This window comes from Panulirus ornatus, chromosome 30, assembly GCF_036320965.1.
Source record: "Panulirus ornatus isolate Po-2019 chromosome 30, ASM3632096v1, whole genome shotgun sequence".
Taxonomy (NCBI): domain Eukaryota; kingdom Metazoa; phylum Arthropoda; class Malacostraca; order Decapoda; family Palinuridae; genus Panulirus; species Panulirus ornatus.
This window is the reverse complement of record NC_092253.1, coordinates 19,969,133-19,983,807: the sequence shown is the minus strand read 5'-3', so window position 1 is coordinate 19,983,807 and position 14,675 is coordinate 19,969,133. Positions and strand designations below refer to the sequence as shown.

General features: G+C 42.7%; 1 protein-coding gene across 5 annotated transcripts in view; it reads left to right on the top strand.

The window, feature by feature from the left end:
• The window catches only part of LOC139758446 (pyruvate dehydrogenase phosphatase regulatory subunit, mitochondrial-like), a 186,391-nt gene that overhangs the window by 14,045 nt on the left and 157,671 nt on the right, over positions 1-14,675 (top strand). For all 5 annotated transcript variants that reach the window (XM_071679877.1, XM_071679878.1, XM_071679874.1 and 2 more), the window contains exon 5: positions 234-337. In XM_071679877.1, the coding sequence (XP_071535978.1) occupies positions 234-337 (104 nt within the window). The remainder of the gene's footprint in view (positions 1-233; positions 338-14,675) is intronic.

Below are 14,675 nucleotides of genomic sequence, written 5' to 3'. Positions count from 1 at the left end.
CTCTTAGGATGTTTGTACCAATTTGTATTCATAAGTTTTTTATATTTTTAGCAAATATGAAGTTCTTAATCATGATCTCACAGGTATTATGAGATAGTAAGGTCATAATTGTAATTGCTATGAGGGAGAAAAGACATTTTGTCTTTTTTATAATGAAAAAACTTAAGACTTTTGAGCTCTTTTGTTATTGGTGCATCAAAATTTTTCCTCTGAATTATAACACTCCCCCATAGGCTTCAAACAATGTGGAAGCTTGAACTTAGCTCGAACAAGGGACAGAGCTATTGCCCTCAAGCGCAGAATAGCATACACAAAACCATATGGACTTGAATGTGAGGTAAGTTCTTGTCAATTATATTAGTGTTTGAATATATCACTCATATATCACTTCATATCTAGTTTCCTCTCTAGCCAATCTGTCTCTGTGGTTGTTGATTGATTTGCCTTCCCCTTTTCTCCATCAACAGCAGTGTCCTTCAAGGTTCTGTCCTGTCCCCTACACTTTTTCTCCTTTTTTCAATGATTTCCTCTCCACAAATAATCCAATACACTTATATGCTGACGATTCAACACTATTCATCCACATCCTTTAATTCAGTTCTCTCTTCTCTCACTTGATCTGCATCTCGTCTTGACACAGCTACCTCGGAAAACTCAGTCTTGGACAAGATATCTCCATGAGGTAGACAAAATCTTGTTAAGTTTGATGCCTCCAAGAACCAATTTCTACCCATCTCTCTATTGAAAACTCCTCACAACTCTTGTCTTTCCTTTGATGGTTCTCTAATTCCATCTTTTGACTCACTGAACTTACTGGGTATTACTGTAACATCCACTCTTTCCTGGAAAACTTACATTACAGGAATATCTGAAACTGGATGTCCTGTTTAGATGTCGAAATCTCCTCTGAACAGTTGCTCCATTTTTACAAGGGATTGATTCAACCATGTATGTAGGGTTTCCAACCCCTGCTCCCACCCACTTTAGTTGCTTTCTACAACATGTGAGGAATATGGAGGTGGAATTCTTTCTCCTGAACCTCAGGAAAAAAAATTCTTGGTGATCAGGCCTGAACACACTGGAGCGTGAAGGGTGTGCACAGAATAGAGTGAATTGGAATGATGTGATATACTGGGGTCAACATTCTGTCAGTGGGCTGAACCAGGGCATGTGAAACATCCGTGGTAAACCATGGAAAGGATGTGGGGCCTGGATGTGGATAGGAAGCTGTGGATTTGGTGCATTACACATGACAGCTCATCTATGGTTGTGAGCAGATTATCATTTCTTCACACATTTTCTGGTGCTACCTTGCTGATGCAGGGGATGGCAATGCTGTTTCCTGTGTTTGAGGACAATATGTGGTGTAAGATGGTTTGATCAAGTAAGTAATGAAAGGGTAAGAGAGATGTGTGATAATAAAAAGAGCGTGGTTGAGAGAGCAGAAGATGGTGTATTGAAATGGTTTGGTCACATGGAGAGAATGAGTGAGGAAAGATTGACAAAGAGGATGTATGTGTCAGAGGTGGAGGGAAGGAGGAGTAGTGGGGGACCAAATTGGAGGTGGAAGGATGGAGTGAAAAAGATTTTGAGCGATCAGGGCCTGAACATGCAGGAGGTTGAAAGGTGTGCAAGAATAGAGTGAATTGGAATGAATGGTATAGCAGGGTGGACATGCTCTCAGTGGATTGAACCAGGGCATGTGAAGCGTCTAGGGTAAACCATGGAAAGTTCTGTGGGGCATGGATGTGGAAAGGAAGCTGTGGTTTAGGTGCATTATACATGACAGCTAGAGATTGAGTGTGAACGAATGGGGCCTTTCTTGTCTTTTCCTAGCGCTACCTCGTGCTCGTGTGGGGGGAGGGGGTTGTCATTTCATGTGTGGCAGGGTAGTGACGGGAATGAATAAAGGCAGCAAGTATGAATTATGTACATGTGTATATGTGTATATGTCTGTGTATGTATATATATGTATGTGTTGAAATATATAGGTGTGTATATGTGCGTGTGTGGGCGTGTATGTATATACATGTGTATGTAGGTGGGTTAGGCTATTCTTTCATCTGTTTCCTTGTGTAACCTCGCTAATGTGGGAGACAGCAACAAAGTATAATGAATATATATATGTATATATTTTTTTTTTTTTTTGCTTTGTCGCTGTCTCCCGCATTTGCGAGGTAGTGCAAGGAAACAGACAAAAGAAATGGCCCAACCCACCCCCATACACATGTATATACATACGTCCACACACGCAAATATACATACCTACACAGCTTTCCATGGTTTACCCCAGACGCTTCACATGCCCTGATTCAATCCACTGACAGCACGTCAACCCCGGTATACCACATCGATCCAATTCACTCTATTCCTTGCCCTCCTTTCACCCTCCTGCATGTTCAGGCCCCGATCACACAAAATCTTTTTCACTCCATCTTTCCACCTCCAATTTGGTTTCCCACTTCTCCTCGTTCCCTCCACCTCCGACACATATATCCTCTTGGTCAATCTTTCCTCACTCATTCTCTCCATGTGCCCAAACCATTTCAAAACACCCTCTTCTGCTCTCTCAACCACGCTCTTTTTATTTCCACACATCTCTCTTACCCTTACATTACTTACTCGATCAAACCACCTCACACCACACATTGTCCTCAAACATCTCATTTCCAGCACATCCATCCTCCTGCGCACAACTCTATCCATAGCCCATGCCTCGCAACCATACAACATTGTTAGAACCACTATTCCTTCAAACATACCCATTTTTGCTTTCCGAGATAATGTTCTCGACTTCCACACATTCTTCAAGGCTCCCAGGATTTTCGCCCCCTCCCCTACCCTATGATTCCGCTTCCATGGTTCCATCCGCTGCCAGATCCACTCCCAGATATCTAAAACACTTTACTTCCTCCAGTTTTTCTCCATTCAAACTTACCTCCCAATTGACTTGACCCTCAACCCTACTGTACCTAATTACCTTGCTCTTATTCACATTTACTCTTAACTTTCTTCTTTCACACACTTTACCAAACTCAGTCACCAGCTTGTGCAGTTTTTCACATGAATCAGCCACCAGCGCTGTATCATCAGCGAACAACAACTGACTCACTTCCCAAGCTCTCTCATCCCCAACAGACTTCATACTTGCCCCTCTTTCCAAAACTCTTGCATTCACCTCCCTAACAACCCCATCCATAAACAAATTAAACAACCATGGAGACATCACACACCCCTGCCGCAAACCTACATTCACTGAGAACCAATCACTTTCCTCTCTTCCTACACGTACTTATGCCTTACATCCTCGATAAACACTTTTCACTGCTTCTAACAACTTGTCTCCCACACCATATATTCTTAATACCTTCCACAGAGCATCTCTATCAACTCTATCATATGCCTTCTCCAGATCCATAAATGCTACATACAAATCCATTTGCTTTTCTAAGTATTTCTCACATACATTCTTCAAAGCAAACACCTGATCCACACATCCTCTACCACTTCTGAAACCACACTGCTCTTCCCCAATCTGATGCTCTGTACATGCCTTCACCCTCTCAATCAATACCCTCCCATATAATTTCCCAGGAATACTCAACAAACTTATACCTCTGTAATTTGAGCACTCACTCTTATCCCCTTTGCCTTTGTACAATGGCACTATGCACGCATTCTGCCAATCCTCAGGCACCTCACCATGAGTCATACATACATTAAATAACCTTACCAACCAGTCAATAATACAGTCACCCCCTTTTTTGATAAATTCCACTGCAGTACCATCCAAACCTGCTGCCTTGCCGGCTTTCATCTTCCGCAAAGCTTTTACTACCTCTTCTCTGTTTACCAAATCATTTTCCCTAACCCTCTCACTTTGCACACCACCTCGACCAAAACACCCTATATCTGTCTGATCAATATCTTGTGGAGGCTAAGGTGAAGATTTGTATGGGTTTTCAGAAAAGAAGAGTGAATGTTGAGGTGAAGACGGTGGTGAGAGTAAGTGAGCTTGGGAAGGAGACTTGTGTGAGGAAGTTCCAGGAGAGACTGAGTACAGAATGGAAAAAGGTAAGAACAATGGAAGTAAGGGGAGTGTGGGAGGAATGGGATGTATTTAGGGAATCAGTGATGGATTGCGCAAAAGATGCTTGTAGCATGAGAAGAGTGGGAGGTGGGTTGATTAGAAAGGGTGGTGAGTGGTGGGATGAAGAAGTAAGATTATTAGTGAAAGAGAAGAGAGAGGCATTTGGACGATTTTTGCAGGGAAAAAATGCAATTGAGTGGGAGATGTATAAAAGAAAGAGACAGGAGGTCAAGAGAAAGGTGCAAGAGGTGAAAAAGAGGGCAAATGAGAGTTGGGGTGAGAGAGTATCATTAAATTTTAGGGAGAATAAAAAGGTGTTCTGGAAGGAGGTAAATAAAGTGCGTAAGACAAGGGAGCAAATGGGAACTTCAGTGAAGGGCGCAAATGGGGAGGTGATAACAAGTAGTGGTGATGTGAGAAGGAGATGGAGTGAGTATTTTAAATGTTTGTTGAATATATATATATTTTCATATTTATTTATTTTTTTTTATTTTTATTTTATTATTTTTTCATGTGTGGTAGGGTGGCAATATGAATGAATAAAGGCAGACAGTATGAATTATGTACATGTGTATATATGTATATGTCTATGTGTATATATATGTTTACGTTGAGATGTATAGGTATGTATATTTGCGTGTGTGGACATGTATGTACATACATGTGCATGTGGGTGGGTTGGGCCATTCTTTCGTCTCTTTCCTTGCACTACCTCGTTAACACAGGAGACAGCGACAAAGCAAAATAGAATAAATATATATAATAATTATTGTTTTTTATTTTACTTGGTCGCTGTTTCCCGCGTTAGTGAGGTAGCGCAAGGAAACAGACGAAAGAATGGCCCAACCCACCCACATGCACATGTATATACATACATGTCCACACACGCAAATATACATACCTATACATCTCAATGTAAACATATATATACATGTAGACATATACATATATATACAAGTACATAATTCATACTGTCTGCCTTTATTCATTCCCATTGCCGCCCCACCACACATGAAATAACAACCCCATCCCCTGCATGTGCGCAAGGTAGTGCTAGGAAAAGACAACAAAGGCCACATTCATTCATACCCAGTCTGTAGCTGTCATGTATAATGCACCGAAACCACAGCTCCCTTTCCACATCCATGCCCCACAGAACTTTCCATGGCTTACCCCAGACGCTTCACATGCCCTGGTTCAATCCAGTGACAGCACGTCGACCCCGGTATACCAAATGGTTCCAATTCACTCTATTCCTTGCACACCTTTCACCCTCCTGCATCATGTTCTGGCCCCGATCACTCATAATCTTTTTCACTCCATCTTTCCACCTCCAATTTATATATAAATATATTTTTTTTTTTTTCACACTATTCGCCATTTCCCGCGATAGCGAGGTAGCGTTAAGAACAGAGGACTGGGCCTTTGAGGGAATATCTTCACCTGGCCCCCTTCTCTGTTCCTTGTTTTGGAAAATTAAAAAAAAAACGAGAGGGGAGGATTTCCAGCCCCCCGCTCCCTTCCCTTTTAGTCGCCTTCTACGACACGCAGGGAATACGTGGGAAGTATTCTTTCTCCCCTATCCCCTATATATATATATATATATATATATATATTTTCTTTTTTTTTTTGATGCTTTGTCGCTGTCTCCCACATTTGCGAGGTAGCGCAAGGACACAGACGAAAGAAATGGCCCAACCTACCCCCATACACATGTATATACATACGTCCACACACGCAAATATACATACCTACACAGCTTTCCATGGTTTACCCCAGACGCTTCACATGCCCTGATTCAATCCACTGACAGCACGTCAACCCCGGTATACCACATCGATCCAATTCACTCTATTCCTTGCCCTCCTTTCACCCTCCAGCATGTTCAGGCCCCAATCACACAAAATCTTTTTCACTCCATCTTTCCACCTCCAATTTGGTCTCCCACTTCTCCTCGTTCCCTCCACCTCCGACACATATATCCTCTTGGTCAATCTTTCCTCACTCATTCTCTCCATGTGCCCAAACCATTTCAAAACACCCTCTTCTGCTCTCTCAACCACGCTCTTTTTATTTCCACACATCTCTCTTACCCTTACGTTACTTACTCGATCAAACCACCTCACACCACACATTGTCCTCAAACATCTCATTTCCACCACATCCATCCTCTTGCGCACAACTCTATCCATAGCCCACGCCTCGCAACCATACAACATTGTTGGAACCACTATTCCTTCAAACATACCCATTTTTGCTTTCCGAGATAATGTTCTCGACTTCCACACATTCTTCAAGGCTCCCAGGATTTTTGCCCCCTCCCCCACCCTATGATCCACTTCCGCTTCCATGGTTCCATCTGCTGCCAGATCCACTCCCAGATATCTAAAACACTTTACTTCCTCCAGTTTTTCTCCATTCAAACTTACCTCCCAATTGACTTGACCCTCAACCCTACTGTACCTAATTACCTTGCTCTTATTCACATTTTCTCTTAACTTTCTTCTTTCACACACTTTACCAAACTCAGTCACCAGCTTGTGCAGTTTTTCACATGAATCAGCCACCAGCGCTGTATCATCAGCGAACAACAACTGACTCACTTCCCAAGCTCTCTCATCCACAACAGACTTCATACTTGCCCCTCTTTCCAAAACTCTTGCATTCACCTCCCTAACAACCCCATCCATAAACAAATTAAACAACCATGGAGACATCACACACCCCTGCCGCAAACCTACATTCACTGAGAACCAATCACTTTCCTCTCTTCCTACACGTACACATGCCTTACCACCTCGATAAAAACTTTTCACTGCTTCTAACAACTTGCCTCCCACACCATATATTCTTAATACCTTCCACAGAGCATCTCTATCAACTCTATCATATGCCTTCTCCAGATCCATAAATGCTACATACAGATCCATTTGCTTTTCTAAGTATTTCTCACATACATTCTTCAAAGCAAACATCTGATCCACACATCCTCTACCACCTCTGAAACCACACTGCTCTTCCCCAATCTGATGCTCTGTACATTCCTTCACCCTCTCAATCAATACCCTCCCATATAATTTCCCAGGAATACTCAACAAACTTATACCTCTGTAATTTGAGCACTCACTCTTATCCCCTTTGCCTTTGTACAATGGCACTATGCATGCATTCCGCCAATCCTCAGGCACCTCACCATGAGTCATACATACATTAAATAACCTTACCAACCAGTCAATAATACAGTCACCCCCTTTTTTGATAAATTCCACTGCAATACCATCCAAACCTGCTGCCTTGCCGGCTTTCATCTTCCGCAAAGCTTTTACTACCTCTTCTCTGTTTACCAAATCATTTTCCCTAACCCTCTCACTTTGCACACCACCTCGACCAAAACACCCTATATCTGCCACTCTGTCATCAAACACATTCAACAAACCTTCAAAATACTCACTCCATCTCCTTCTCACATCACCACTACTTGTTAACACCTCCCCATTTGCGCCCTTCACTGAAGTTCCCATTTGCTCCCTTGTCTTACGCACTTTATTTACCTCCTTCCAGAACATCTTTAAATTCTCCCTAAAATTTAATGATACTCTCTCACCCCAATATATATATATATATATATATATATATATATATATATATATATATATATATATATATATTTTTTTATACTTTGTCGCTGTCTCCCGCGTTTGCGAGGTAGCGCAAGGAAACAGATGAAAGAAATGGCCCAACCCCCCCATACACATGTATATACATACATCCACACACGCAAATATACATACCTACACAGCTTTCCATGGTTTACCCCAGACGCTTCACATGCCTTGATTCAATCCACTGACAGCACGTCAGCCCCGGTATACCACATCGCTCCAATTCACTCTGTTCCTTGCCCTCCTTTCACCCTCCTGCATGTTCAGGCCCCGATCACACAAAATCTTTTTCACTCCATCTTTCCACCTCCAATTTGGTCTCCCTCTTCTCCTTGTTCCCTCCACCTCCGACACATATATCCTCTTGGTCAATCTTTCCTTACTCATCCTCTCCATGTGCCCAAACCACTTCAAAACACCCTCTTCTGCTCTCTCAACCACGCTCTTTTTATTTCCACACATCTCTCTTACCCTTACGTTACTCACTCGATCAAACCACCTCACACCACACATTGTCCTCAAACATCTCATTTCCAGCACATCCATCCTCCTGTGCACAACTCTATCCATAGCCCACGCCTCGCAACCATACAACATTGTTGGAACCACTATTCCTTCAAACATACCCATTTTTGCTTTCCGAGATAATGTTCTCGACTTCCACACATTCTTCAAGGCCCCCAGAATTTTCGCCCCCTCCCCCACCCTATGATCCACTTCCGCTTCCATGGTTCCATCCGCTGCCAGATCCACTCCCAGATATCTAAAACACTTCACTTCCTCCAGTTTTTCTCCATTCAAACTCACCTCCCAATTGACTTGACCCTCAACCCTACTGTACCTAATAACCTTGCTCTTATTCACATTTACTCTTAACTCTCTTCTTCCACACACTTTACCAAACTCAGTCACCAGCTTCTGCAGTTTCTCACATGAATCAGCCACCAGCGCTGTGTCATCAGCGAACAACAACTGACTCACTTCCCAAGCTCTCTCATCCCCAACAGACTTCATACTTGCCCCTCTTTCCAAAACTCTTGCATTTAGCTCCCTAACAACCCCATCCATAAACAAATTAAACAACCATGGAGACATCACACACCCCTGCCGCAAACCTACATTCACTGATAACCAATCACTTTCCTCTCTTCCTACACGTACACATGTCTTACATCCTCGATAAAAACTTTTCACTGCTTCTAACAACTTGCCTCCCACACCATATATTCTTAATACCTTCCACAGAGCATATCTATCAACTCTATCATATGCCTTCTCCATATCCGTAAATGCTACATACAAATCCATTTGCTTTTCTAAGTATTTCTCACATACATTCTTCAAAGCAAACATCTGATCCACACATCCTCTACCACCTCTGAAACCACACTGCTCTTCCCCAATCTGATGCTCTGTACATTCCTTCACCCTCTCAATCAATACCCTCCCATATAATTTCCCAGGAATACTCAACAAACTTATACCTCTGTAATTTGAGCACTCACTCTTATCCCCTTTGCCTTTGTACAATGGCACTATGCATGCATTCCGCCAATCCTCAGGCACCTCACCATGAGTCATACATACATTAAATAACCTTACCAACCAGTCAATAATACAGTCACCCCCTTTTTTGATAAATTCCACTGCAATACCATCCAAACCTGCTGCCTTGCCGGCTTTCATCTTCCGCAAAGCTTTTACTACCTCTTCTCTGTTTACCAAATCATTTTCCCTAACCCTCTCACTTTGCACACCACCTCGACCAAAACACCCTATATCTGCCACTCTGTCATCAAACACATTCAACAAACCTTCGAAATACTCACTCCATCTCCTTCTCACATCACCACTACTTGTTATCACCTCCCCATTTGCGCCCTTCACTGAAGTTCCCATTTGCTCCCTTGTCTTACGCACTTTATTTACCTCCTTCCAGAACATCTTTTTATTCTCCCTAAAATTTAATGATACTCTCTCACCCCAACTCTCATTTGCCCTTTTTTTCACCTCTTGCACCTTTCTCTTGACCTCCTGTCTCTTTCTTTTATACATCCCCCACTCAATTGCATTTTTTCCCTGCAAAAATCGTCCAAATGCCTCTCTCTTCTCTTTCACTAATACTCTTACTTCTTCATCCCACCACTCACTACCCTTTCTAATCAACCCACCTCCCACTCTTCTCATGCCACAAGCATCTTTTGCGCAATCCATCACTGATTCCCTAAATACATCCCATTCCTCCCCCACTCCCCTTACTTCCATTGTTCTCACCTTTTTCCATTCTGTACTCAGTCTCTCCTGGTACTTCCTCACACAGGTCTCCTTCTCAGGCTCACTTACTCTCACCACCCTCTTCACCCCAACATTCACTCTTCTTTTCTGAAAACCCATACAAATCTTCACCTTAGCCTCCACAAGATAATGATCAGACATCCCTCCAGTTGCACCTCTCAGCACATTAACATCCAAAAGTCTCTCTTTCGCACGCCTGTCAATTAACACGTAATCCAATAACGCTCTCTGGCCATCTCTCCTACTTATATAAGTATACTTTTGTATATCTCGCTTTTTAAACCAGGTATTCCCAATCATCAGTCCTTTTTCACCACATAAATCTACAAGCTCTTCACCATTTCCATTTACAACACTGAACACCCCATGTATACCAATTATTCCCTCAACTGCCACATTACTCACCTTTGCATTCAAATCACCCATCACTATAACCCGGTCTCGTGCATCAAAACCACTAACACACTCATTTAGCTGCTCCCAAAACACTTGCCTCTCTTGATCTTTCTTCTCATGCCCAGGTGCATAAGCACCAATAATCACCCATCTCTCTCCATCAACTTTCAGTTTTACCCATATTAATCGAGAATTTACTTTCTTACACTCTATCACATACTCCCACAACTCCTGTTTCAGGAGTATTGCTACTCCTTCCCTTGCTCTTGTCCTCTCACTAACCCCTGACTTTACTCCCCAGACATTCCCAAACCACTCTTCCCCTTTACCCTTGAGCTTCATTTCACTCAGAGCCAAAACATCCAGGTTCCTTTCCTCAAACATACTACCTATCTCTCCTTTTTTCACATCTTGGTTACATCCACACACATTTAGGCACCCCACTCTGAGCCTTCGAGGAGGATGAGTACTCCCCGCGTGACTCCTTCTTCTGTTTCCCATTTTTTTTTAGAAAGTTAATACAAGGATGGGAGGATTTCTGGCCCCCCGCCATTATATGCACATTATATATATATATATATATATATATATATATATATATATATATATATATATATTTTTTATTTTTTTATTATACTTTGTCGCTGTCTCCCGCGTTTGCGAGGTAGCGCAGGGAAACAGACGAAAGAAATGGCCCAACCCCCCCCCATACACATGTATATACATACGTCCACACACGCAAATATACATACCTACACAGCTTTCCATAGCTTACCCCAGACGCTTCACATGCCTTGATTCAATCCACTGACAGCACGTCAACCCCGGTATACCACATCGCTCCAATTCACTCTATTCCTTGCCCTCCTTTCACCCTCCTGCATGTTCAGGCCCCGATCACACAAAATCTTTTTCACTCCATCTTTCCACCTCCAATTTGGTCTCCCTCTTCTCCTTGTTCCCTCCACCTCCGACACATATATCCTCTTGGTCAATCTTTCCTCACTCATCCTCTCCATGTGCCCAAACCACTTCAAAACACCCTCTTCTGCTCTCTCAACCACGCTCTTTTTATTTCCACACATCTCTCTTACCCTTACGTTACTCACTCGATCAAACCACCTCACACCACACATTGTCCTCAAACATCTCATTTCCAGCACATCCATCCTCCTGCGCACAACTCTATCCATAGCCCACGCCTCGCAACCATACAACATTGTTGGAACCACTATTCCTTCAAACATACCCATTTTTGCTTTCCGAGATAATGTTCTCGACTTCCACACATTCTTCAAGGCCCCCAGAATTTTCGCCCCCTCCCCCACCCTATGATCCACTTCCGCTTCCATGGTTCCATCCGCTGCCAGATCCACTCCCAGATATCTAAAACACTTCACTTCCTCCAGTTTTTCTCCATTCAAACTCACCTCCCAATTGACTTGACCCTCAACCCTACTGTACCTAATAACCTTGCTCTTATTCACATTTACTCTTAACTTTCTTCTTCCACACACTTTACCAAACTCAGTCACCAGCTTCTGCAGTTTCTCACATGAATCAGCCACCAGCGCTGTATCATCAGCGAACAACAACTGACTCACTTCCCAAGCTCTCTCATCCCCAACAGACTTCATACTTGCCCCTCTTTCCAAAACTCTTGCATTTACCTCCCTAACAACCCCATCCATAAACAAATTATATATATATATATATATATATATATATATATATATATATATATATATATATATATATATATAATGTGTGGAAGTCGAGAACATTATCTCGGAAAGCAAAAATGGGTATGTTTGAAGGAACAGTGGTTCCAACAATGTTGTATGGTTGCGAGGCGTGGGCTATGGATAGAGTTGTGCGCAGGAGGATGGATGTGCTGGAAATGAGATGTTTGAGGACAATGTGTGGTGTGAGGTGGTTTCATCGAGTGAGTAACGTAAGGGTAAGAGAGACGTGTGGAAATAAAAAGAGCGTGGTTGAGAGAGCAGAAGAGGGTGTTTTGAAGTGGTTTGGGCACATGGAGAGAATGAGTGAGGAAAGATTGACCAAGAGGATATATGTGTCGGAGGTGGAGGGAACGAGGAGAAGAGGGAGACCAAATTGGAGGTGGAAAGATGGAGTGAAAAAGATTTTGTGTGATCGGGGCCTGAACATGCAGGAGGGTGAAAGGAGGGCAAGGAATAGAGTGAATTGGAACGATGTGGTATACCGGGGTTGATGTGCTGTCAGTGTATTGAATCAAGGCATGTGAAGCGTCTGGGGTAAACCATGGAAAGCTGTGTAGGTATGTATATTTGCGTGTGTGGACGTATGTATATCCATGTGTATGGGGGGGGTTGGGCCATTTCTTTCGTCTGTATCCTTGCGCTACCTCGCAAATGCGGGAGACAGCGACAAAGTATAATAAAAACATAATATATATATATATATATATATATATATATATATATATATATATATATATATATATATTATATTTTTTATTTTCATTATTTTGCTTTGTCGCTGTCTCCCGCGTTTGCGAGGTAGCGCAAGGAAACAGACGAAAGAAATGGCCCAACCCACCCTAATATACATGTATATACATACACGTCCACACACGCAAATATACATACCTATACATCTCAATGTACACATATATATACACACAAAGACACATACATATATACCCATGCACACAATTCACACTGTCTGCCTTTATTCATTCCCATTGCCACCTCACCACACATGGAATAACATCCCCCTCCCCCCTCATGTGTGCGAGGTAGCACTAGGAAAAGACAACAAAGGCCCCATTCGTTCACACTCAGTCTCTAGCTGTCATGCAATAATGCCCTAAACCACAGCTTTCTTTCCACATCCAGGCCCCACAGAACTTTCCATGGTTTACCCCAGACGCTTCACATGCCCTGATTCAATCCATTGACAGCACGTCGACCCCGGTATACCACATCGATCCAATTCACTCTATTCCTTGCACGCCTTTCACCCTCCTGCATGTTCAGGCCCCGATCACTCAAAATCTTTTTCACTCCATCTTTCCACCTCCAATTTGGTCTCCCACTTCTCCTCGTTCCCTCCACCTCTGACACATATATCCTCTTGGTCAATCTTTCCTCACTCATTCTCTCCATGTGCCCAAACCATTTCAAAACACCCTCCTCTGCTCTCGCAACCAAGCTCTTCTTATTTCCACACATCTCTCTTACCCTTACATTACTTACTCGATCAAACCACCTCACACCACAAATTGTCCTCAAATATCTCATTTCCAGCACATCCACCCTCCTGCGCACTACTCTATCCATAGCCCACGCCTCGCAACCATACAACATTGTTGGAACCACTATTCCTTCAAATATAGCCATTTTTGCTATCGGAGATAATGTTCTCGACTTCCACACATTCTTCAAGGCTCCCAGGATTTTCGCCCCCCTCCCCCACCCTATGATTCACTTCTGCTTCCATGGTTCCATCCGCTGCTAGATCTACTCCCAGATATCTAAAACACTTTACCTCCTACAGTTTTTCTCCATTCAAACTTACCTCCCAATTGACTTGACCCTCAACCCTCTTGTACCTAATAACCTTGCTCTTATTCACATTTACTCTTAACTTTCTTCTTTCACACATTTTACCAAACTCAGTCACCAGCTTGTGCAGTTTCTCACATGAATCAGCCACCAGCGCTGTATCATCAGCGAACAACAACTGACTCACTTCCCAAGCTCTCTCATCCCCAACAGACTGCATACTTGCCCCTCTTTCCAAAAATCTTGTTTTCACCTCCCTAACAACCCCATCCATAAACAAATTAAACAACGTGGGAGGTGGGTTTATTAGAAAGGGTAGTGAGTGGTGGGATGAAGAAGTAAGATTATTAGTGAAAGAGAAGAGAGAGGCATTTGGACGATTATTGCAGGGAAAAAATGCAAATGAGTGGGAGATGTATAAAAGAAAGAGACAGGAGGTCAAGAGTAAGGTGCAAGAGGTGAAAAAGAGGGCTAATGAGAGTTGGGGTGAGAGAGTATCATTAAATTTTAGGGAGAATAAAAAGATGTTCTGGAAGGAGGTAAATAAAGTGCTTAAGACAAGGGAGCAAATGGGGACTTCAGTGAAGGGGGCTAATGGGGAGGTGATAACAAGTAGTGGTGATGTGAGAAGGAGATGGAGTGAGTATTTTGAAGGTTTGTTGAATGTGTTTGATGATAGAA